We start from the raw sequence: 26,545 nt of genomic DNA, 5'->3' as shown, positions 1-26,545 counted from the left end.
GTTTACGGTTGGTTTAGCTGGTTAAGATTAGTGTGGATTAATTAAGGTAAGACCTCACTTACCTCACTGCCAGAGTTGAACTCATCATTCCCTCGGGGATCCGTCTCGTAACCGGAGCTAACCGGTAGGTTCATGTAGATCGGATCCAGCTTGTTGCTGTACAATTGGATATTTTTCGATAGCAACGAATTGGTCGAAGCGTACTTTCGATGGCGAGGAGCCGGAATCGGTTTGATGCAGTCATAATAGCTGTTGGAAACTGCGCTGTTAGAGCGGCTGCTTGACCGTCGCGGTTTCCGCAGACTAATTTTGTACCGTTCCTGACCATCGATCGTAAACTTTCCGCCAATTCCCGCTCCCGGACTGGGAACCATCGGGGACTCGTGAATCTGAATCGAATCGGTTAGATTCTCGTACAGCGGGGTGACCGTTTCGAGATCGATTAGCTTCTTGGTTTCCCCGGCACTTCCCGAACCGGGTCGCTTCAGAGACTTGCCCGACGAGAGACTGTGGGTCGACAGAGAATCGCTGTTGTCCAGCAGCTGCTGGTGATGTCCACCCACGAGAGGTTTTTTACGTTCGACAGTTTTGATTGCCGACGACTCCTGATTGCTGGACAGGGACGATTTATTGCTTTGGTTAGTTAGCACGGTGGATTGGCTTGTGTTATAGGACGAAAGACCGGAACTGGACGGTGGCTTGCTAGCGCTGGTGGCACTCGGATTGCTGCTGTCAGCACGTTGCTGGTAGTTGATGTAGTTATACGGATGAGTTGGAAAACATGACGGGGTTAGTGATTTGTTAGGACACTTCACGACCGGTGTGAGACTGGTTTTGGCTAGCATGACCTAAAACAGACAAATGTCAAGCAGACATGCGAATTGATGATTACATTCAAGCACAGTTTATTTAGGTTAGACAGCTCACAATCATAGTAGGCATGTGATTCGATACGATTTCGGACAAGTTTGACAGCTTACCTTCTTGGGTGGTGTTTGCAGTCCGTGGAAGGGAAGGTTTTCATACTCTCCTGGTTCGATTTGGGATCCTCCAGCAGTAGATGATTCTCCAGTAACTGTAAAAAAGTGAACAATTTAAGTAGGTACATGTTAAAATCAAGCTTTTTAACAGTTTCAGTGGATGATTCATTCGGAAAAGAAGTTCAGTGATGAAGTGTGTGACTTTTTCTTTGTATCAAATTGAAAACAACACGGAACCGGGACCAGGTGACACCGATCGATCGGAAAAGCATACCTACTACATCTGCACTAGTTGACGGTACATTCTCATTTCTATCATCGCTTGCTTGCGGCGGTTCTTTGGTGGCGGCCGCGCTGGCTGGCGTGGTTGGAACTTGTGGCTTTTTAACATAAGTAATAACTATAGGATAGTATTAAATCGGGCACAGCGAACGAAAACAGACGGTTAAAACAAGATTGGAACATAAAAAAAAAGTAGAAAACAAAACAACACGTTAGTGAACATTTGCTGGAAAAGAAATAATAAGCAACGCAACGATACCATTCTGGGTGGACAGCTTCAACAGATCGATGCTGTTCCGTTTCTCGAAAAACCGACGGATCCGCCAGCGGACGGTTTTATCGTACTGTTGGATGTTTTCCGAAGCGTCCGGTTGTGGTTTTTCGGGGGGCCTACACACACACGGATGGTTCCTTTTTAGTGGCAGTTGAATTCAGCAGTTCGAGCAAAGTCTAATTACCAGCACCCCGGATTTCCGACTTTTCTAAGGCCATCCGCTTCCCCAGGTTATAAAGTAGTGGACTTATAGATGAAGCTGCACTACGGTTTAGTCATGCGTTGTTTTATTATTGTGCTTCAACTAATTTTTGAGTCTACTGATTAGTCGTTTTAGCCTACTTTGGACGCTAAAGGAAATTCTCACTGATTTTAACGCTTTGCACCCTCGCGGATCTATTTGTGAACCGAAACAGATTGAGTCTGGTAAAACCGAGTTGATAAAATGTTTGAAACTTTCGTAGAAAAATGCACCGAAAAGATTAAATTCCATAACCAATAGTATAAATTTCGTACAACATAAAACTAAAGATCGTAGGAGAAAAACTAAACAGCCAATTAGTTCGTGAAAGATGAAAAAACTATGACCCGTCCGTATTTACACAAATGAGGAACCAAAACTTAGAAAAAGAAAGACAGAGAGAGACAGAAACAGAACTGCATGCATGCATGCATGCTTGGGAGTTGCACGTGCTGCTAACTTCAGGTATTTAGGCCTCTACCATCAGAGTAACCTTTGACTAAATCTAGATTAGTTGTTCACTATAGTTTCACCAGTTATATAGGTAGCTTGGGCTAAATAAATTAAACAAAGCAAAATCTTTGCGCTTACCTTTGCGTCTTCGTGAAGGAAAACTCGCCATCTTCGATCTCCTCGATGTGGTGGATGGAGGCTACAGTTTGTTTTAGTTTTGTTTTTTTTTTGTTTGTTTTGATTTGATTTGATTTGATATTTTTGGTGTGCGGTTGGTGGTGGTTGGAAGCGTTTTTTTTGTTTTGTTTGTTGTTGTTGATGGTTGTTATTGTTGTTGAAAAGCAGGAACAGGACGGCACACACGCGTTCGTAAACAACATCGAAAATGTTTGTTCGGTTTGTTGGTTAGATAATCGTAAGAATTACGCAAAAACAGAAACAAATGTTGCACGAAAATAGTTTGATTTTTTTTTTGGTTGGAGCGAGAAGGAAAAAGAAAAACAACAAGAAATGAAAGCATAATGAGTTCAGATTAGGTGAGAACTTGAAAGTTTTGTATGGTGGAGTTTCACTTTGGGCAAGTGGTGTATTTGTTATGAGCGAACATTGTCCTTAAACATGCGATGTTTGTAATAATTGTTAGTCAAAAAATCAAAAATCTTTATGAAGGTTGGATTTTGAAATATTAGTTTACAAAAACTGACGCATTGTTGCTTTATGTTACGCTAATGGTGATATCACTCGTGTGCTAAATTATGCTAAAAATGTTATGATAGTTAACATGTGTCGAAGGTCAGTGATCATAATATCGCACGGGAGAATCTCACAGATGAATTTTTGTAGCATGGTGATTGGATCATTCATTATTATCATTATTATTATTATCATCAACATCTTCATCATAATCAACGCTTTTTTTCTCTACTAAAAATGCATGCCACAACCAATCACATTCCCAGAACCGTGACGACAATTTTGTACATCATCATGAAAACTGTGATTCATATTTCGGAGAAAAAGTGACAGAATCTGCTCATCCCAGCAGGTCGAGCATTATGTTGTTCAACTGCATCTAGAGCAAGTTGATGTCCTGAAAGTAAAACGTCCTACAAAAGTGATTAATAGCCCCATGTCTCATCTTCCCGATCGGTTGTATCGGTATGCTGTCAAGATTTATTTATTGAGCAAAAAACTGAAGTCCTGTTAGAAAACGTAGCTGCCGCAATGTAACGTTGGTGCGTATTTGTACTCAGTTTATTCAATTCAGTTATTAAATTTTTTGATGAAAATGAAAATTCCTCCAAAATTTTTAAGTTTTCTTTCAAACTTTCAAATAACAAATGAGAACAATCAATCGAATGTTGTACTGCACCTACCAGCAATCAACTTTTTTAATCACTGTGATGAAAGCAGTCCTTAATTTGATTAAATACTCTAATAAATAAAAACAAAACACAAAATTTGAAATTACTGAGCAAAAATTTAGTGAAAGCAAAATTTCGAATTATGAACAAACTTCATACGAGGCGAATATACCTTTGGACTTTTCCAACCGAGACTTCAACATTAACGCTTCAAGGTTTCACTGGTCGGTAACGGTGTGAACCAATGAAAGTGTTATATGCATTGTTTTAAAAATACATTGGAAACTCTTTTAGCCTAAATGCCGCATGCAATAAATCTTCGGATATGTTTTAGAAATTCGTTTTTTGGGAACGTTTTCACATGCAACAAATCTTCGGATATGTTTTAGAAATTCGTTTTTTGCTGACGTTTTCACATGCAACAAATCTTCGGATATGTTTTAGAACTTCGTTTTTTGGGGACGTTTTCACATGCAACAAATCTTCGGATATGTTTTAGAAATTCGTTTTTTGAGACTTGTCTTCGTTTGAAGTGAATGGTATTAAGAGTGCCGTTGTTGAATTTTTTGATGCGTCAAATCTTCGGATATGTTTTAGAAATTCCTGTTGGATTATTACAAAGCCGCTGCTCGACTGCTCAACTGGTTAACTAGGCTGCTCGATTGAACTGGTCGATTAGACTGCTCGGTTTGATTACTCGACTGGACTGCGTAACTGAACTGCATGACTGAACTGTTCGATTCGACTGCTTGACTCAACTGCTTGATTGGACAGATCGACTTGAGTGCTTGACTAAACAGCTCGATTTAACAGCTCTGGTGGACTACTCGATTCAACTGCTTGATACATTTGCTTGACTTACTACTCGATATAACTGCACGATTGAATCGCTCGACTGGACTGTTCGATTCGACTGCTCGACTGGACTGCTTGACTGGACTGCTTGACTGGACAGCGTGATTCATCTGCTCGACTCAACTGCTCGACTCGACCGCTCGAATGAACTGCTTGACTCAACTTCTCGATTGAACTATTCGAATCGGTTGCTCGACTCAACTGCTCAACCCGATTGCTCGATTCAACTGCTCGATTAGACTAGTTGATTTGATTACTCGACTCAACTGACAGCTTGATTCAACAGCTCGACTTAATTGCTCGACTCAGGTGTTCGATTTAACTGCTCGACTGAACCGCTTGACCCGACTGCTCGACTTAACTGTTTGATTCGACTTAACTGCTCAATTAAACTGCTCGATTGGACTACTCGACTGAACTGCTCGACTCAACTGTTCGACTTAACTGCTCGACTGAACCGCTTGACCCGACTGCTAGACTAGACTGCTCGACTAGACTACTCGATTCAACAGCTCGACTGGACTACTCGACTCGACCACTCGATTCAACTGCTCGACTCAACTGCTCGACCGAACTACTTGACTGAACAGCGTGATTTTACTGCTCGATTTAGCCACTCAACACGACTTCTCGACTCAACTGCTTGATTTAACTGTTTGATTCAACTGCTCGACTTAACTGCACGATTAAACTGCTCGACTCGACTGCTCAGTTCAATTGCCCAGCTCGACTGCTCGACTCAACAACTCGGCTGGACTGCTTGACTGAACAGCTCGATTTGACTGCTCGACTCAAGTGCTTGACTTCTGTTTGATTCGATAGCTCGACTTAACTGCTTGATTCAACGGCTCGACTGCACTACTCGACTCAACTACTTAACTGGACTTCTCGAGTCGACTGCTCGACTCAGCTGCTCAACTGGACTACTCGGCTCAACTGGTCGAATAAACCGTGCGGCTTGACTACTCGACTCAACTGCTCGACTCAACCGCTCAACTCAACTTCTCGACTCAATTGCTCGACTCGGTTGCTCGAATGAGCTGCTCGACTCGACTGCACGAATGAACTGCTCCACTCAACTGTTCGACTTAACCACTGGACCCGACTGCTTGACTAAACCATTCGATTCGACTGCTCGACTCACGTGCCCGACTAGACTTCTCGATTCAACTGCTCGACTGGACTACTTAACTTAACTGCTCGACTGGACTGTTCGATTTAACTGCTCGACTTGTCTGCTAGATTTGACTGCTCGACTCTACCCCTCGATTTAACTGATTTACTCAACGGCTCGACCGGACTACGTGACTGGACAGCTTGATTTTACTGCTCAACTAGACTGCTCGACTTAGCCACTCAGCCCGACTCCTAGACTCTATTCCTTGACTTAACTATTTGATTCAACTGCTCGACTGGACTACACGACTTAACTGCACGATTAAACTGCTCGACTCGACTGCTCAGTTGAACTGCCCAACTGGACTGCTCGACTCTACTCGGCTGGACTGCTTGACTGAACAGCTTGATTGAACTGCTCGACTAGAATACTTGAGTCGACTGATCGACTCGACTGCTCGACTCAACTGGACTACTCGACTCAATTGGTCGAATAAACAGTGCGACTGGACTACTCGACTCAACCGCTTGACTCAAGTGTCCGATAGACTACTCGATTCAACTGCTCGACTGGACTACTCGACTTAACTGCTCGACTCGACCACTCGATTCAACTGCCCAACTGGACTGCTCGACTCAACACTCAACTACTCGGCTGGACTGCTTGACTGAACAGCTTGACTGAACAGCTTGATTCAACTGCTGGACTCGATTGCTTGATTCGACTGTTCGACTCGCCTGCTCAACCCGATTGCTTGTCGCGATATCGTATGGTCGGTGTTAAATCAGACTGGACCAAGTCGCAAAATTTTAAAAAATGAGTTGATGATAGCAAACGATTAAGAATTTTCTAAACAACATTTTACTGTAATCAGACTACATAAATGTTGCAAACAGCCAGAAGCTTTTATTTAGTTAAATAAAATCCAATACGATCATAAAAACAATTTGTTTCAGTTTCCGGCTGACTCTTTTATGTACAACATCTAAGAGCTATATTATGCAATAGAAGAACATCTTCGCAAACATTGGCCAATGGAATGTATCCACAGTTTTCTGTATTCTGAACAGACATTTATACTTTCCGGATCGTAAAATTCGGGCTCAACTGGTAAACTAATAAACGCCGCAACAGTACCAGAGGTCCACTATAGGTAAGAAGTCCACTATAGGCTAACTTACCCTACATTTTTCGACAATTTTGTAATCGTTCGCCCGAACAGTCCAACGGGCAGCAAATGGACGGTATACAGTCACTCTACCGAAGGATGATACAGTTATGATGAAGCTAGGAGAATCCAAAGAAATAGCATTTCGAAGGCTGCAAGGACTGGAAAGGCGATTGGAACGAGATCCTCTTCTACGGGAAAGGTATTGTCAGTTTTTAACGGAGTACCTCAATTCAGGACATATGAGGAAGGTGGAGGAAGTAACCGACACTTGTGGCAAAAGATATTTTCTGCCGCATCATCTCGTAGTGAAGGAAAGCAGTACGACCACAAAGGTTAGAGTGGTCTTTGATGCATCTTGTCGGAGTACATCGGGTGTTTCACTGAATGATGGGCTAATCGCTGGTCCGATCATACAAGACGATTTGAGGTCAATTGTCTTCCGTTGTCGTACACGGCAGGTTATGGCGGTTGCAGACATTGAAAAAATGTTCCGACAGGTTCTCGTTTAGCGGATAGATTACTACAGAACATACTTTGGCGGTTCGACACGACGGAGCGGCCTGCTACGTACGAATTAAACACTATTACCTACGGGATGAAACCCTCTCCATACTTGGCCACTAGGACGTTGCGACAGTTAGCTATGGATGAGACGCAGTCTTACCCGTTCGCTGCAAGGGTTACGCAGGAAGGTATTTATATGGATGACTTAATTTCCGGGGCAGACGATTTACCGTCAACGTGCGAACTAACAAGACAACTCGTTACTATGATGCATAGCGGAGGATTTCACTTACGGAAATGGGCATCGAATCAACCGAAGGCGTTGGAGGGTATTCCAAAGGAGGATTTGGCCATTCAAGATGACGGTGTGGAATTGGATCCGGACCCTACCGTAAAAACATTAGGATTAATTTGGTTACCTAAAACAGATGCGTTTAAATTGCAATTCAATATCCCACGGATGGAGGCGGCAAAACGGCTGACGAAACGCATGCTGCTTTCGATTATTGCGACTCTTTTCGACCCTTTAGGGCTAGTAAGAGCGGTAATTACTACGGCAAAATTATTTATGCAACAACTTTGGATGTTACCTAGCCCGGGAGGCGGAAGATTGGGTTGGGACGAATTTCTTCCTGAAGCGGTGGAATTAAACTGGCGTCGCTTTCAAGCTCAATTACCAGCTCTTGATCAACTTCGCATTCCGCGTTGTGTGGTGGTGCCTAATACTGTGAGCCAGGAAATGCATACTTTCTCAGATGCAAGCGAAAGAGCTTATGGAGCCTGTGTATATCTGAAATGTACTGATGGAACAGGGCAGGTATTAGTATCTCTATTGGCTTCAAAATCAAGAGTAGCTCCATTGAAAAGGCAATCTCTCCCGCGCCTGGAGTTGTGCGGAGCATTAATCGCTGCAGAATTATTCGAACGAGTTCATGCATCAATGCGTTTTGAGGGAGACGCATTCTTCTGGAGCGATTCAACGACAGTTTTACAATGGTTAAGGGCAGTTCCGGCGACATGGACTACTTTCGTCGCAAACCGTGTTGCTAAAATACAAGGCCTTACTAAGGACGCTAGCTGGGGTCACGTTCCGGGTGATCAAAACCCAGCAGACTTAATATCACGAGGTATGCTACCCGAAGAGATTGCACGAAATGAATTTTGGTGGCACGGTCCGAGATGCTTCGATCCAACGACCATCGCAGGGTTATATTTCTACAGAACCGCACGCTATGGAGGAAAGGAGACAGGCAGCGGTGGCATTGGTTGTATCCGAAGAAAATTCTTTTCTCACATACCTATTGCAAACATTTTCAAGTTATACTGATGTGCTGAGAAAGACGGCGTACTGTATCCGATTTCTGGGAAACTTGCGGAACAAGCGAAATGGACAAAATTTACAATTAGGGTTCTTAACAAGCAGTGAGTTGCAAGAAGCAGAGTGGGTGCTCGTGCGACTTGTACAGGAGGAAACTTTCGATCAAGAAGTGAGATTGCTGCGGAAGGGCGAAACGGTGGGCCGATCTTCACGAATCAGTTGGTTTAACCCTTTTCTCTCAAGCGAACAGGTGATACGTATAGGTGGACGACTATCTAATTCTGTTCAGCCGGAAGAGGCTAAGCATCCAGCAGTAGTACCTGCTCGTCATGCGGTTACCAAATTGCTACTACAACATTATCACAGACAGCTGCTTCATGCGGGGCCTCAATTATTACTTGCGACAGTTCGACTGCGGTTTTGGCCTCTGAGTGGCCGTAATTTGGCAAAAGAAATCGTTCACAATTGCGTAACATGTTTTCGTTTTCGCCCTACAGCAGTACAGCAGTTCATGGCGGATTTACCTGCTGCAAGGATTATACCTACACGGCCATTCTCTAAAACTGGTGTCGACTACTTCGGCCCCATCTATTATCGACAGGCACCAAGAAGGGCAGTTGTAAAGGCGTATGTTTCGGTATTCATCTGTCTAGTTACGAAGGCGGTTCATATTGAACTCGTCACGGATTTGTCAACGGAGAGATTTATTCAAGCACTACGACGGTTTGTTGCACGGAGAGGAAAACCTTCGGACATGTTCTCCGACAACGGACGCAATTTCGTAGGCGCGAAAAATCAGCTGGTGGAACTGCTGCAGAATCTGAAGAAGAAAGAGTACCACGAATGCATCGTGAAGGAATGTTCGAAAGAGGGTATATGCTGGCACTTTAATCCTCCCGCTTCCCCTCACTTTGGGGGAATCTGGGAAGCAGCCGTACGTTCGGCAGAGATTCATTTATTGAAGGTTCTGGGACAGCATGTAGTATATTTTGAGGATTTACAGACGCTACTCACGCAGGTCGAGGCCTGTACAAATTCGCGGCCATTAACCGCACTTTCTGATGACCCAATCGATTTAGAGCCTCTTACACCGGGCCATTTTTTAACTGGTGCATCCAAGCTGTACCAGATCAAAATTACAAGGCAATTCCTGAAAATCGTCTCAAACATTGGCAAGCAACACAACAGAAACTCCAACATTTCTGGGCTCGATGGAAAGGGAAGTACCTGACCCTACTTCAGGGACGTATGAAGCGCTGTAAACTTCCAGTGCCGATAAAGGTGGGTGAATTAGTGGTACTACAAGATGAGAATTCACTACCCTACAAGTGGCTTCTTGGCCGCATTCTTAAGGTGCATCCTGGAAACGATAACGTCACACGCGTGGTAACGCTAAAAACTGCTACCGGAATCTATGTTCGCCCGGTAGAAAAACTTTGTCTGTTGCCGTTAGTACCCGAGGATGACTGAAGGCGTTTCTTCAGGGAGGCGGGGATGTTTATGGACGTTCCCTCGCTAGCAAAGTCGAATGAGCTACCAACAGGAGAACTCATTGGATTTCGCCACACACGAAGGTTGGCACGAAGCGAATCAATTTATATATGTATTATGTATTGAACCTATTGTAATATTAAGTTCAAGAATATATCGATTTAGTTGTACTTTGTCCGTAGTCCAATAAAGTTGTTTTCTCTCTACACGGATAGAGTTATTTTTAAGGCTCCAGAGATGCACCATCCGGTCGGAACAAACCGGACGGGATCAATATTTATTTGCCATAAGCCATTATCACCCAAATGATGCAAAATTCGGTCAAAATAAGGACAAATGGTTTTGTTTACCATTCATTAAGTGAATTTATGGGTCATAAAAAGCTGTACAAGTGTCTGGACGATTATAAAGAGTGGGGGAGGGGTCCAAAAGGATTACGCGGTGGCCTTTAATGAATGGATAGCTCAAGACAAAACAAAAAGGGTTTATGAATTAAAATTTAATGTTTAAACTTTAAACTTAAGATTTAATGTTCAAACGATAGAATCGGTTGAAGAAAAGGTATGGATTTACACTTTAACAAAATTATTTACTTTCAGGACATCACATTATTTTAGCTTTAATCGAAACGAATCATCTTTGGTATGGTAGACAGGGAGACAGGGAGGTCGGTTGTCATGGTCTTGGGAAGCAAATGCGTGCTTACATGTGATTGGTTGATTGGTTAATTTTTGGCAGTACTTGATCTGGGTAGGATCTGTTTTTTTGGATCATTTTGGATCAATGCGTAGAAGATTTTTGGATCGATCGGTGTAAAAATATTGAAAATTGACCAGAAAATCGCTGAACTATTAACCCCTCTAAGGTCTACATCATTTTTGGCGCCGCAAAATTCACTAAAATGGCCATAACTTTTTTATTTTTCAATATTTTTTCACCAAATTTGGGAATTTTGCCGAAAATATTTTCTATTTTCATAATACCTATAGATAATGGCTATATGCCATATGGTCCCGGAGTTATTGCGGAGTTCCTTAGGGGACCGAGATATGGCTTTTTTAGATAAAGTTGCCAAATATCTAAAATTTGTTTGAAATCTGTTGATTTTTGAAAACATATCATCGACTGTGGACATATCAGTTACTTTGCCGCAGTTATGAGCCATGGTGCGCGCCATCCGGATCCGGGGGGACACCATAAATCCGGAACCGGTTCCCATACAGGGACATTTCAGCAACAGTAAACTATGTCGTGTCGCATATCAAAAAACATCAGCATACGATAAAATAGTGATTGGTGATCATATCATGTCTTTCAGAGGCCATATGGCCGATTCCAGGTCCCGGAAAAATTTTAAACAAATTTTAGATATTTGGCAACTTTATCTAAAATAGCCACATCTCGGTCCTCCAAGGAACTCCGGAATAACTCCGGGACCATATGGCATATGGCCATTATCTATAGATATTATGAAAATAGAAAATATTTTCGGCAAAATTCCCAAATTTGATGAAAAAATATCAAAAGATAAAAAAGTTATGGCCATTTTAGTGAATTTTGCGGTGCTAAAAATGATGTAGACCTTAGAGGGGTTAATGTTTAAAACCTAACCAATTTTCGTGTATAGATTTTTTGGAATGACATCCAACCTTGCCGTAAGAATTAGTCCTATGTCAAAAGAAAACTCTCATTAAAGTTTTTTTTGTTGGGAATCTAGAAGATTTTGAATTATTTGAATATTGTGTTTATTAACTGAAATAAATCCCGTGAGATTCTCGTAGTGCGATATTCATGTGCATCAAGTGTTTGAGTAGAAAAGCTTTTTTTCTTTTCCCCGCAGTGAGTAATCAAATGCTGTTAATTCTGCCAGAGCTTGGAATTTCCAAAATGATAAATTTTTAAAAACATAGTGACGATGAAACCGTAATACGGATGACTGTGAGGGTTAGATTTATGAAATTGCTTGAAACAGTTGGTTGCAGCTAATTATTATCAAACTAGTGAAACGTCTAGGTATATATCACAACTAGATGGTGGAAAGCACAGCACGGAATAATGAACTTCCTATAGTAATACTACCTGTCGAGTGACTTTTGTCTACCTCTGAAAGAAGGTACTAGAAGACTAAGAGGAGAAGAAGGAGACAGACGAGATGTACTAGATGGGACAATGATTCGTGTGAGAACTCTAGGTGTGATTAAAAGTGCCGACTCGGACTCGGGCTTCGAATTAGGTGTACTTACATTTGTCCTGCCGTCTCTTGCGGCGGCAAAGGCAGATGACGATAACACAAATCAGTATCACTGCTAGGAGCAGTGCTGCAACGGCCGCAACCAGTATGTAGGGCGTCAAAATGTCCCCCTTAAGCCACCAGGCAACGTATCCTACGGAGGACAAAGGCGATAAAAGGCTGGTACAAATCGAAGATGGGAAATTAATTCACACAATCACCTACCTGCCACTTCGATTTCGCACGGTGTTCCCATTCCGACGCTGTTGCTGGCGATGCAAACGTACGTTCGCATGGCGGAAACGTCACTATCCAGAACCAGTGTGCTCTCGTAGGCATCGCCACGCGTCTTGTGGTTCTGCAGCGTGTCATTTTCGTACTTGAGACTCCACTCAAACTCCGACTCCCGTGGGCTGCCGTTGGCCGTGCAAACCAGAACGTCCTCGTCGTTCACTTCCTTGCGAATGATGCTGCAGGTGGGTTTATCTGCAAGTAACAATAATCATCACACACACAAACCGTTTATTCAAAGTATCATTCTGCAGCAAGCAGCCGATTCAACAGCAGGAAACCATTATCCTAGTTCGATTGCAGTAGATATGCTCGCTCCGAACAAAGAAAATTCTATCAACGTGATCAGTCTTGTAAGAGCGCACAAAGTAGGCCGTTTCACTGTTCGTTCGTCGTCTGCCAGTTAATGAAGATGATTTTCGAATGAATCTAGAGGTGCGATTTGAGGAAGCGCTAATGCGTGAAACTGTGCGTGTGTGTGCGACGCCTTATGCACTGTGGGTCAAATATGTATGAATAAATATAAAACTTCAATTCTATTTAAGTAAACACTATTTAAGTAAACATCAAACAGGAAATCAAATCAAATTTTAAATTATTTTAATGCAATACTGTTTTATATTCGTGGCTAGATTGTGTTTCATCGACTTGTAAGTGGTGTAATCGAACAATCTCACACAAATAAATTGATTGAAAATACTGCAATAGTTTTGCGCAAAATTATTTTAACTTGGAAATTCGTGTACAAAAAATTGCGCAAAACTGTACTTAAAAATAACCGCGGGAATTAAGAATTTGCGTAACAATAGACGCGTAAAAAATGACTTCTGCATATCATTAAGAGCAGAGCAAGAAATGCCTATTTCGTTGCCGGAAATATCCCTTTTTTTCGTAATTACAAACAAGACGCCATGCGTCTCCATTATACTATCAAACCTCAACTTCATTAAAAATATATATCTTATAAAGACATTAACGTAATCAAAAGTCGCAAAATTCCAGCAACAATACAAAAAATTATAATCGTTTTAATCCTTACACCATGACAACAAGAAAAAACGATTATTTTCAATGTTATTTATTTCATTTTTCATTTATTAATTGTCCAGTAGCGTAAGATATAAATCTTTTGAAAATTGCTACCTCCGATTACCCAATAGTTACAAATTCCATTTTAATACTTAATTAATTACATAATAATACGACATACATTATCTGGGCTATTCTCTTGGATTTAATCATAACAAAAATATTTTAGTCTGCTCGGTTATGAAAATTGATGCAGTCTCTCTTGAAATTTTGCTTCCGACGATGAGCGCTTAACAGCGGGCGGCAAAGAATTCCAATTTACCACACCTCTAACGAACAATGAATTAGCATAGGTTGTCGTGCTATTGGCTGGTAGTATCAGTCTTTGTAAGCGGCGTCCATGAGTTTGGATCAGCTTTCGATGAAGAGTACTAGGTGACTGTGTTTTCATTAAATTTCACAGGAAAACGCACGACCGATAGACGTAAAAACATTGTATAGGGCAACCAATCAGGTTCTGGTGAAGGTGACTCACATGGTCGTAGCGACTCAGTCCGTACACAAATCTCACACAGCAGTTTAGTGCGACACGCAGTCGATTCAGGGAGCTTGCGCTGGGGCGAATGTGAAGAACATCGCCAAACAGGAAATGCGGCAGGATCAGCGATTTGAAGAGCAACAGTTTGGTGGCAGTCGGTGCAAAGGGAGTACAGCAGTAAAGCGTTCGTAGACTAGCATAGATCTTTCCGCACAGCTGTGCTATCAGGCGATCCCACCGCAAATCATTTTGGAAGATAAATCCTAGGTTACTAGCACTTTCTGACCATTCGTTACTTTGTCCATCCAAACCGGTTGAGTCTTCTCAATCTAATGAAGATACTAGATCTTTTTTAAAAAGAACATTAAATCCAAAAAACACAAAATTAGTAACTTTAGAAACGGGAAAAATGGTTCGATTATTACTGAGTGTGCAATAGGGGATGACATTGAAGTCATGAAAAATGACATTCAAAGCAATCTGGGTGGACAGTTTAACGCTGTTATTCCTACAATTGCTAAACCGAAGGTTAAAATTGTAGGAATGAGTGATCAGTATTCCCCCGATGTTTTCGTTGACTTGCTTAAGAGTCAAAACGAGAACATCGGCATTAATGAAGTAAAAATAATTGCGCAATATGAAAATCCACGCTTCAAATATAACAAATATAATGTAGTAATTGAAGTTGACAAAGACACTTATAAAAGCTTGATGAATGCTGGTAAAGTAGGCATCGGGTGGGATAAGTGTCCTGTTAAAGAGGCCGTTAATGTTTTGCGTTGCTTTAAATGTAGAGAATTTGGCCACAAAAGCACGGAGTGTGTTAATACTGAAACATGCTCTAAGTGTAGTGGAAATCATAAAACATCCGATTGCTCTTCAACTGAATTTAATTGCGTCAATTGTATAAAATCAAATAAAGAACTTAATATGAATTTGGACGTAAAACATCCAGCATCTAGCTCACAGTGTTCGGTTTATCGGAGGCTGTATGAAAAAAGAAAGAGCAACATATTGTCAAGTAAATAGCAACAAAAGGAATTGCAATGCGATGGGAAATTAGAAATAGTCTATATGAATATTGCTGGTTTATCTACAAATTATGTTGCTTTGCGATATCTTGTAGAAATAAAACGTCCAATGTTGGTAGCACTAGCTGAAACTTGTGTAGTGGACGCTGATGCCTTTAACCAATATAGTATACCGGGTTATAAAGTTGCTTTTTGCCTTTCGCATTCTAGGCATACTGGTGGTGTTGCTATTTACGCCAGGGAATCAATTGAATTCAACATTCGTACAAACGAATCTGTTGAGAATAATTGGTTTGTTGAAAAAATCGAAGCTAAAGAAACTATTCTTGCTGTATTTTTGGATCTAAAACGCGCGTTTGAGACAATCTCCAGGCCCTTATTGTTACAAACCTTGAAGCGATTTGGTATTGGAGGGCTAGCATATAAATGGTTTGAAAGCTATTTATGTGATAGAACTCAGAAGACTCGCTTTGATAATTTTAATTCTGAGTCCATAGCTAATGCACTTGGTGTACCGCAAGGGAGTGTATTAGGGCCGCTTTTGTTCATAATTTATATAAATGACATGAAACGAGTTTTACGGTTCTGCGACATGAATTTATTTGCTGACGACACTGTTCTATTCATTTCGGCTAAGGATCCCAATGAAATTGTAACACTTCTGAACCAAGATTTACATTATATTTCGGATTGGTTAAAGCTTAAACTCAACATTACCAAGACAAAATATATGATTATTTCAGCCAACTCCAGACCAGACGTAAACGTTGTAATTGATGGTGAGGCAATTGATTGTGTAAATGAACTAAAGTATCTTGGAGTAATCATTGATGACAAGTTAAATTTTAAGTCTCACATCGATAATGTCATCAAGAAAATGGCTAAAAAGTACGGTGTTTTGTGCCGCTTAAAAAATGAATTGACAATTTGTAGTAAAATTCTTTTATATAAATCAATCATTTCAATGCATATAGATTTTTCTTCATCCATCTTGTTCATTGCAAACGAAACACATTTATTGAAGTTGCAGCGCTTACAAAATAAAGTTATGCGATTAATTTTAAGATGTAATAGATACACTTCCTCACATATTACGTTGGATACATTGCAATGGCTTTCTGTGAAGCAAAGAGTTTATTTTTTGACAATGGTGTTTCTTTATAAAATTCTTAATGGAATGCTGCCTCGATATTTGTGTGATCGAATTGAAAGGGGAAATGATTTGCATACGTACAACACTAGAAACGCGGAAGATGCAGAACACCACATTTTTTGTTTGGAAGATCACAGAACTCTCTGTTGTACAAAGGAATTAACTTTTTTAATTCGATGCCGCGACAAATAAAACGTGCAGCAACAATGGCAGAATTCAAAAGGCTATGCATTTTACACATTAAAGCTACTTTATAGACGTAATTTGATTTATTTTTTGTATTGATTCAAGAAGATTGTATATTTTTTAATTTTTGTATATTTTTTGGATATATTAAGTTATCTTGTTCACTGATGATGATGGATTTAAAATTGTTATTATTATTAATTTAAAAAAGTATAGAGCAGACTACACATGTTTGAGCCACGCGCGCGAGAACAGACATAGATAATCTTGAAATTGAATGATCAGGTTAAAGTCCTGAACAAAGGGTTCGGAGCAGCAGCTGGACAGGCTTGGGTTCGCTTGTGGACTTTGGAACTCGTATACCATCGCTCACGGCGGTACCGAGTGCCAAAAGACTGCAGGATCTCCCTCGTAGTTCTAGATCGTTATCTAGAACCAATTCTGACTAGCTGTAGCTCAAAATATTAGGTTCGATTCCTAATCAAGTCCAGATAATTTTCGGGTTGGAAACGTTTTGGACTTGCCTTGGACATTTTTTGAAATTTTGATATTCACTTGAAAGTTTGATATGTCTGTATTAAAAGCCAGTTCGCTATTTGTTTTTATCACCTGGCTACATTGTTATATCATAAATAATTAGATAAATCGTCCCGCTCAAACCGTTGTAGGGGTATGAGGTGGGACCATCATCATCATCATCATACAAGTCCAGGTGCTGGCAAAACAGTGCGTCTGGCTCTGCGACGCCGATTTGTGATGAAGAGAGCTTGGCTCTTGGCAGGATTCACAAGAAGCTTATTCCGTCGTGACCAATCCGCAACTCGTTCAAGATCAGCGTTTACCACTCTAACTAATTCGCGCGAACAAGGACCTGGCATACCGACATAAAGCTGCACATCGTCGGCATAAATTTGAATTGAACAGTACTTTATGACCGCCGGCAGATCGTTTATATGGCAGCAGAAATGTAACGGGCCCAGCACAGAAACTTGAGGAACGCCGGACGGGCACGTCCATACTACGTGTGCAGCGGTCCCCACAAAAAACTGTCTGTTGTCTTCCAAGTAGGTACGATCTCATCAGACTCACGGCAGTGGAGGAAAAATTGAACTGAGCGCTCAGTTTTGTCACTAGTTTACTGTGTGGAATTGTATCAAAAGTCGTTGAGAAGTCGAGCAGCACCAATATACCGGAACATTTTTTGTCGACAATGGATGCTAAGTCGTCATACACTCGAAGAGCTGCGGTTTTGATGCTATGTCCTTGACGGAAGCCGGCCTGATAGTCCGTCAAAAAGCCATTACCTTCTATGTAGGATACCATTTGCTGTTTAAGAAGCCTCTCAAAAGCCTCCGACAACGCACAAAGTATACTGATGGGTCGCAGATTACTGATGTCATTCAAATGAGTCTTTTTCTTCAATGGTAAGACTTTTGCATGCTTCCAGAAGTCGGGAAAAGTGGAGACCTCGATAAACATATTAAATAAATATGTAATGTAGGTAGGATGATCTTCACAAATTTAATGGGCACACCGTCCATTCCGACGGCGTTCGACTTGATGTCCCAGATGGCGTTGACGACTTCCCAGTCGTGCACTGGTTGAAAGCAGAAACTGAAAGACGTACCGATTTCCGAGTTTACAGGTATTTCACCCCGGCGAGAACTATTTGTAAAGTTTGCTGAGAAAGCACGATTAGCATCATCTGGATCGAAATCACAAGGCTGTGGGTGTTTACTCTTGTCGACTCCAAGACTCTTCAAACGCTGCCATAAGGTTTTCGAGCTTGCAGCCAGTCTTTGTACGCTATATCACGCTCGTGCAGGGACTGACGTACACTGTCAGTGAACCATGGATTATAGCGACGGCAATTGGTACTAACACGGAGAGGGATGCACATATCATGCACTCTTTTGATATGTGCATTGAAAAATTCTAAAGAATCGTTCGGGTTTTCCACCGCGTAGAACTGGTTCCAGGGGATAATCATAATTTCGTTTTCTAAGTCATGCGGATCAAAATTGGCGGAGTCTCGATAAGTACGCAGACTGAGGACGGAGAGACGTCAAAATCAACGGACATAAAAATTAAATCGTGCTGCGATAACCCAGGAAAGCTTACTTGTCCAAATCGCAAGACCTTCTCGTTTCTGTTGGTTAGGAAAAGATCGAGCTGCGATTGTCGTATCGTTCACAGCTATGTGCCTTCCAATTGCCTTTCACGTTGAGTGCAAGTTTTCCCCGTTTTTGAAGGGAATTCCGCTTAAAATAAGCTCATTTCGGTTCTGCAGGGCTCCGATTTTCTGCGATGTACCGTCCACTCTTGCGTTAAGAAAATCCAGTGCAACGTCAAGGTTTTGAAACTTCGCCACACATTCGTCTTTCACCAACTTTATTTCATTCTTCAACTCGGGCCTCTCGTCACCAGTTTCCCAGGCGTTTCAGGAGTCGCAAATCATCTTGGATCGACTTGGACGAGCCATTTTGCACGTTGAGCCCCTATATTCCCCTCTGGTTTCGGTGGCGTAGTTAAAGAGAACCGTTTTCGTCGCACTGTCGTCCGGCACTGGTGTCCGTACGGCATGGGGCAAGTTCGGCCTACGGTAGTCTACCGACTTTCGCCAGATGTACGATGGGAATCTCTCTAAGCAGTATCTGTAGCTCGTCATTCAGACGCCTTTCCGCATTCAATTTGTATTCTGCCAAATATCGTCCGCAGCACTTTTCGCTCGAATCCCAAATACACGAACGCATCTACCACCTCTAGTTCGTCGCCGTCAACAGTTACCGTCCGTGAGGGGCGCGCGTTTGTCTCCTTTGAGCCTCTTTGTTTAATGTAGTTGGTCTTCGACGCAATTATTTTTAATACAATCCTCCTAGACTCCGCGTTCAGTCTGGCGAAGATTGCAAAGTTTCTAACAAAGTTGATAACAAAGTCATCTGCGAATCCTAACAGTTGGCTGCCTTTGGTGAAAACTGTGCCTCTTGTATCGATGCCCGCTCGTTGGATCACTCCCTCAAGAGTGATGTTGAAGAGCATGCAGGATAACCCATCGAAGAGACTCGGGAGTGTCCCCGAAGTGCGCACCAAACACCTCATTCGATCCTCGATGTAGCTCTGAGCCAGTCACGTCAGTTTGTCCAGAAAACTCTGTTCGTGTATTATTTGCGATAGCTGATCTCGATCGACTGCATCGTATGCTGCTTTGAAGACAATAAACTTGTGGTGCGTGGGTACGTTGTACTGCTGACATTTCTACTGCATTTGCCGGATGGTGAAAACTTGGTTGCCCATCTAATAATTCCCAACAAAGCTTTGTGCCCTCCGTAATAGCCGGTTTGACAGGATTGTAGGCGATGTACCAGCGTTATATCTCCCAAATCTTGGAAATAACCCAGTATGTAGCTATTGCCAGCGTTTCTCGGCAATTTTGATATACTGGTGGCTTTGTTGGTCTTCAGAAACGCGATTTTTTGTTTGACTTCTTGAACATCAGCTACTGGGACATTACAATCTTCCATTGTCACTCCTAGGCTAACTTCCGCTCCGCCTGCTTCTGCAACTTCCAAGATATTTTTGACATTCCCCATCAAACCAATCATTTCGTATACTCCGGGGTTCGTCACCTAGTGCCTCCGATGGTCAAGCGTATTCTGCCCCAACCGTCTACGAGGGATGAAGAACCTGATTCATCGGAAGAATGCAGTGCCTCATCTAATATTCGCATGTAGTTGTCGGCAGATTACTCTAGCTCTGGCTCTAGCTCCAGCTCTAGCTCTAGCTCTAGCTCTAGCTCTAGCTCTAGCTCTAGCTCTAGCTCTAGCTCTAGCTCTAGCTCTAGCTCTAGCTCTAGCTCTAGCTCTAGCTCTAGCTCTAGCTCTAGCTCTAGCTCTAGCTCTAGCTCTAGCTCTAGCTCTAGCTCTAGCTCTAGCTCTAGCTCTAGCTCTAGCTCTAGCTCTAGCTCTAGCTCTAGCTCTAGCTCTAGCTCTAGCTCTAGCTCTAGCTCTAGCTCTAGCTCTAGCTCTAGCTCTAGCTCTAGCTCTAACTCTAGCTCTAGCTCTAGCTCTAGCTCTAGCTGTAGCTCTAGCTCTAACTCTAGCTCTAACTCTAGCTCTAGCTCTAGCTCTAGCTCTAGCTCTAGCTCTAACTCTAGCTCTAGCTCTAGCTGTAGCTCTAGCTCTAACTCTAGCTCTAACTCTAGCTCTAGAGTGCAATTCCAAGTATAATTTAATTCCATTTTCACCTCCGATCTCGAATCTAATTTGGTCTATCCAATTTAATGTCCCATGCTAAGTTCAATTCCGAGTCTAATTTAGTTCCAATTGCATCTCCGATTTCCGTTGCGATTTAATGTTCGGTTTAAAGGCAAATGCAATTCTAATTTCAACTTCAATTTGAAATTCAATTGAGGTACATTTAATAGTCAATTTCCAGTCTATTGAAATTTCTATTTCATCACCGATTTCAAGCTGGAATTTTCTAGCTCAATGGAGCAATGGGTCCAGTTGCAAATCCAATTGCAAGCCTGATTTCAAATCAAATTTCAGGTTTAATTCCGTGTCTAATTTAATTCCAATTTCATCTCTGATCTCAAGTTCAATATAAGTCTAATCCGGTTTTAAATCCAATTTCATGTCTAATTTAACTTCAATTTCAACTCAGATTCCAGAAGTCCAATAACAAGACTAATTTGGAGTGCAATTTCAAGCCCAATTTTAAGTACAATTTGAAGTTGAATTGTGATCCAATTTCAAGCCTTATTTAATGTCCCATTTAAGAGCCAATCGCAAGTCCAATTTAATTCCTATTTCAGCTCTGATTTGAATAAAGTCTAATTTTATAACCAACATCCACTCCAATTTCAAGTCAAATTCAAATCTGATTGCAAGTTGCTTTCGAGTCTAATTTCAAGCCCAATTTGAGCTCAACATCTAGTTTAATTTAATTCCAATTTATGCTTAACTCAAAGTCCTATTGCAATTTCCAGTTCAGGTCCAGTTTTAAGACCATTTTTTAGTTCAATTTTGATCCAATATACGAATTGGCAAGTCCGAATTCAAATAAAAATGCTAATCTAATGTTTAATCCAGTGCACAGTGGTTTGAATGCTCTGGAATCGTGAATTTTTTTAATAACTCATTTAATTGGGTATAACCGTCTTTGAGACAATACTCTTCTTTAACGACAGACTTCGCAGCCGGTTATTAGAGTACAGGACATTTACAGGGCGAGTGTAATGATCCTTTTAAACTCTAGCAGTACCACACAGCCGAGATTAGTACGACGACTGGTTTGCTAGATTAGCATCGTACCCTGCTGTTAACAGGGCGATGGGATATAGTAAACATTATGTTATATATGTCTCCAAAAGACTGAGTAACACTTTTTGGAAATTCAAATTAAATGATGAAGATACTAAAAGAGACAAATGACTTTGAGCATGTTTTAAGATCAGTTTTGAATGTACTTTCACTTTAATTATATCTCGGTCGCCAGTTTTTCCAACTTTTTATTGTATAGCAGTACGAAATATGGCTAATTTTTACCGAAATCGTTCAATAACTCGCTCTGTATAGAAGCTACGTGTTTATTTTCTCCTGCAAAAGTGTGTAATTTTAATAGATGCAAATGTTTGCAGAACATTATTTTTCTCTAAATCACATAGTTTTGAAACCACAGTGAAAACTCCGATTTTTCGGGGTCCGTCATGAAAGACGCCTAATATCTCAAAAACTGTGATACTTAGAGGAATAATGTTTTCAGCAAAAAGCTTCATAATAAGATTATCTAAAACTTTCTACAACGGACTATAGCTCTATATCATCAAATTAGAAAGTTAAATTTTGCAGCGTCACCTGTGTTTGAGTTCTGAACTAATACTAACCACCAATCGTTGCGTCTGTTGATATACAGAAATTCTTCCGAAGACGCCATATTGATAAAAAAACCCTATGAAAAGAGTTATTAAAAAAGTTCACGATTCCAGAGCAATCAAACCACTGTGCATTGGGATTTCTCTTTGTCTTTCTTGTTGTAGTTTTATACTCCACGTTCGTTGCGTTAATTTTTGTTAGTAAGTATCCACTACCGGAGGACTCTCGATATGAGCTCTTTGGTGTGAGGGTCAGTGGAGGCTGGAGGGTTAAAAGAAATGCAACACATTACACGTAAATAATAGTGAGATTCCCAATTAAACAGAATCGTATTTGAAATTGATGGATGGGTGGAATTACCCGGTTCAGGTGGAAAGTTGTCTTAGTTTTAGTATAATTAGATTTTTCATTAGACCATTTTTATTATATAGAATCCACAGTAGTTATGCACTGGTTTGAGTTGGTGATAATTCTAAACCTATAATTGTATTTTCTTGATGATTTGAATGAGAAAAAACAATAAGGTGGTGGTCGATATCAGAATAATTCCAATGGTATTAACTCAAATTGGCTTTTTCCATAGATTCACCTCAATAAGGCCATCGTGAGTTAAAGTTAAATAAGTAAAATTAAAATTAAAATCATTGAGCGTCGATACAATACTGTGGTTGGATTTCGTAGTAATTGTGTTATAATTGTGTGCCAATAAATCAGGTTAATATTATTATTAAGTGTGGTTTGTCATGCTGGATATGAAATATACAGCTTGTTAAAAGAACATTAATAATCCATAACACATGTAGATTAATGTGAGAAGTCGATGAAATGGTAACCAACATAAAATGCCATTATTATTATTGGCAGACGGGGGCTCGCAACAATGTCGTTCATACAGTGTCCCATTATTGTCATTTTTTCACGAACTGACCCACAGTGCATTCACTCACAACGCCACGGGACGACGGCGACGACAGTAACTGTTCATTTCTTTTGTGTGATTTTAAATTCTGCATCACAGCAGCATATGAAACATTTGCAAATTGCCATCGCCGCAAGGGGACATTAATTGAAAACCACTACATTATAAAATAAAATCCTCCGAATAAAAGAGCTAAAAATCCCACTGTAGCATCTACATTGGCATCCCGCTTCTGTTTTTTTTTTACTCACAGTGTATGTCGATGATTGCATCCGTCGAATGATTGCCGTGCTTGTTGAACGCGGTGCAGGTGTAATTGCCGGCGTCCGACCGTTCCATCACATTATTCACAATTAGCGAACTTCCCTTCACGATGATTTCCCCGTTGCGCGTCCAGTAGAAGGCCGGTTCCGGATAGGCGCGGGATGAGCAAACGATCCGTGGTGGCAGCTTGCCTTCCTCCACCGAAATGACCGGACTCGAGAGCGAGGTGTTTTCCGGAGGATCTAAAAACCATAGATGCAGCCCTATTAGTATTAGCAAATGGGAACATCAAAGCAAACGGTGTGTGAAAAACGTTACATTCGACGCCGAAATAGGTTGTGCTGCGCACTCCAGGGCCTGCTGAGTTGTTCGACGAGACGCAAGAGTAGTTGGAGCTGTCTCTGATGCGATCAAGGATGCCATCCGGCCAGGCGGACATATTAAAATGCTAAAATTAAACACTCTCATAGACTGACAAAGCACAAAGAAAAACAACATTAAACTAAGCTCTCACCAATACAGAATAGGCAGTTTCAAAGTCACCAGTAGCCGGCGTTGCACCTAAATAATTGTTAGTAATATAATATCTCTCATCATAATCTTCAATTCCGACGCCATCCTTGAACCAGGAGATTGTACACGATGGCACGCATTCCACACGGCAGGCGAGTGAAATGTTCGACGTCGAATACAGCGCACCGGTGTAGGGATGCAACTTTTGAACGAACGCCGGCGGTGCGTGTACTTCCAAACGGACCTCAGCCGCGTTGCCTTCTCCACCTTCGTTGTAGGCAAAGCACGAGAAGGTAGTCCTCGAGTCTAACCCTACCGGGTCCACCGTCCACGTGGGTGTCACCACGTCCATGACCGGCTTGCCGCCACGCAACCACCGGTACCTGGTCGCAACCGGGTTGCCCCGATCCTCCACCGAGCAGTTGAACGTTACACTCTTCCGCTTGATTGCTATCTGCGGCGAGTGTGTCATCGTGGCATTGCCCGGCTCGTAGAAAATATCCAACGGATGGTCTTCGCTGGTATCGCCCCAGCCGGCAACGTTGAAACCCTCGCACGAGTAGTTGCCGATAAATTCACGGCCCACGTTCTGCAGTAGCATCTTGGTCGGATCCACCTCGCACAGATTCTCATCTCCCAGGCTGTCATCGTCGCACTCGGGCAGTTCCTTCAGAAATTCCCCATCCAAGAACCAGCGCACCTTGGTCAGCACCAGCGGATTACCGTCTACGATGTTACATAGGAGCGTTATGTTTGCCTGATCGTTTTCGATCACGTGCGTTTCCGGGTCCATGTTGAGCACCACGATCGGTTTGTCTGTAACGAGTCAGAGAGCACCCGATGTTATTGTCATATGAGCCGCTCCGAATTATATTGGTCTATTGACCATTTAGTTAATTTTACAGGAGACGCAATTGTCTAAAAAACTCTATAATAAATTCTATACAATTATTTTCTCCAAACCAAGTGTTCTAATGTGTAGTGTATAAAGTGATTCAACATGAGAATACATCAAAATCCCAACTTTTGTCAAAATATACGATTTATTCACACCAATGTACATAGACCACTATGATTTCATATATATTTTCACCATAATCCCCAAAACGTTCCGCACCATAGTGGTCTATATCCATGGGATTTATAAATGGCTGTATCTTGCGCTGCTGACCGTCTAGCAAGTTGCGGTCTTCGGGAAGGTTATTCAAATGACTACCAGCCTTAGGGTGGTATGGAAAATAGCGCAGAATTGTCTCACTACGTGGCGCTAGTGTATATTCAATATACACTATATGTATATGAATATGCAATATTCATATACAGGCTGTATCTTGCGCTACTGACTATCTAGAAAGTTGCAGTCTTCGGGAAGGTTATTCAAGTGACTGGCAGCTTCCAGGTGGTATGGAAAATAGCGCAGAATTGTCTCACTACGTGGCGCTAGTGTATATGTAATATTCATATGCAGGCTGTATCTTGCGCTGCTGACTATCTTGAAAGTTGTGGTCCTCGGGAAGGTTATTCCAATGACTACCAGCTTTAAGATATTATCAAAATAGTACAGAATTGTCTCACTACTACAAGGCTATGAGAAATAGTTAACTTCAACACTCAATTTTTTTTCTAGCTGCGTTAACTGCCTGTAAAAAATTCATCTACCATCTATTAATGGTACTTCTAAAAAGGCCAGAAAAATCCCAACAACTCACTTAATCTATTGGTCTCAGTCACGTGAACACATTCTCAGTTACTTTCTAAACATTTTGCACGATTCATGAAAATTGTATAATCAAAGAAAATTCGGTACCAAATTTTCAAAAGGGTCAATCTGCAAAATGTCAACAAACCGAGTGAGAGTTATTTTATAATTTGAGTCATAACAAACCTTTTGTTATAATTTTTTCACTGATGATAATGATGATCATTTAAAAAAAATTCTTCACCCGGTTAATCGAGTCTAAAATCCGGATAATCTTGTACGACAAAGTAGGTGAGGTAGCGTCTCAGTTGGCCTCGAGGTACGATGCTAATCTAATAAGCTAGTCGTCGTATATTCGAATCTCGGTTGGGAGGCGCTGTTAGAGTCAATAATCAATAGTCGCAGCAACTTGCCCTGCAATTGTCCTGTACTCTAACAGCTGGCTGCGAAGTTTGTCGTGTAAAAACAGAAGAGCAAGTTTCGATAACGGAATGAAAATCAGGAAAATATTGAGATAGAGATGAAATAGACGATAAAGTGAAGAAGAAAGATAACTACACTGTTACACTTAGATTTGTGTAATAATACACCTTATTAAAGTTTCCAAACTTTACTTTAACTAGACTATTTTCATAGACTATAGAGGGTAAACTGGAAGCGGAACAGTACATTTCATTACTCTGAGTAATTTCATATTCGTTCGAATGAAAAATTATCTCATACACTTTTGTTTGAATTGCAATTTAAATTTTCCTTGTACTATATTGAA

The 26,545-nt window shown here is 41.3% G+C and overlaps 1 protein-coding gene across 1 annotated transcript in view; it reads right to left on the bottom strand.

The window, feature by feature from the left end:
- LOC128737075 (hemicentin-2) overlaps window positions 1-26,545 on the bottom strand; it is a gene marked incomplete at its 5' end in the record, with an annotated part of 63,393 nt that overhangs the window by 905 nt on the left and 35,943 nt on the right. The window contains 10 exon segments of the mRNA XM_053831627.1: window positions 63-848; window positions 981-1,075; window positions 1,255-1,380; window positions 1,522-1,652; window positions 2,369-2,429; window positions 12,294-12,434; window positions 12,506-12,766; window positions 23,552-23,806; window positions 23,883-24,012; window positions 24,079-24,893. Coding sequence (XP_053687602.1) covers window positions 63-848; window positions 981-1,075; window positions 1,255-1,380; window positions 1,522-1,652; window positions 2,369-2,429; window positions 12,294-12,434; window positions 12,506-12,766; window positions 23,552-23,806; window positions 23,883-24,012; window positions 24,079-24,893 — 2,801 coding nt within the window.

This window comes from Sabethes cyaneus, chromosome 2 (assembly GCF_943734655.1).
Source record: "Sabethes cyaneus chromosome 2, idSabCyanKW18_F2, whole genome shotgun sequence".
Classification (NCBI taxonomy): Eukaryota; Metazoa; Arthropoda; class Insecta; order Diptera; family Culicidae; genus Sabethes; species Sabethes cyaneus.
Note: the sequence above shows the minus strand (reverse complement) of the source record. Positions and strands in the feature narration are given on the sequence as shown.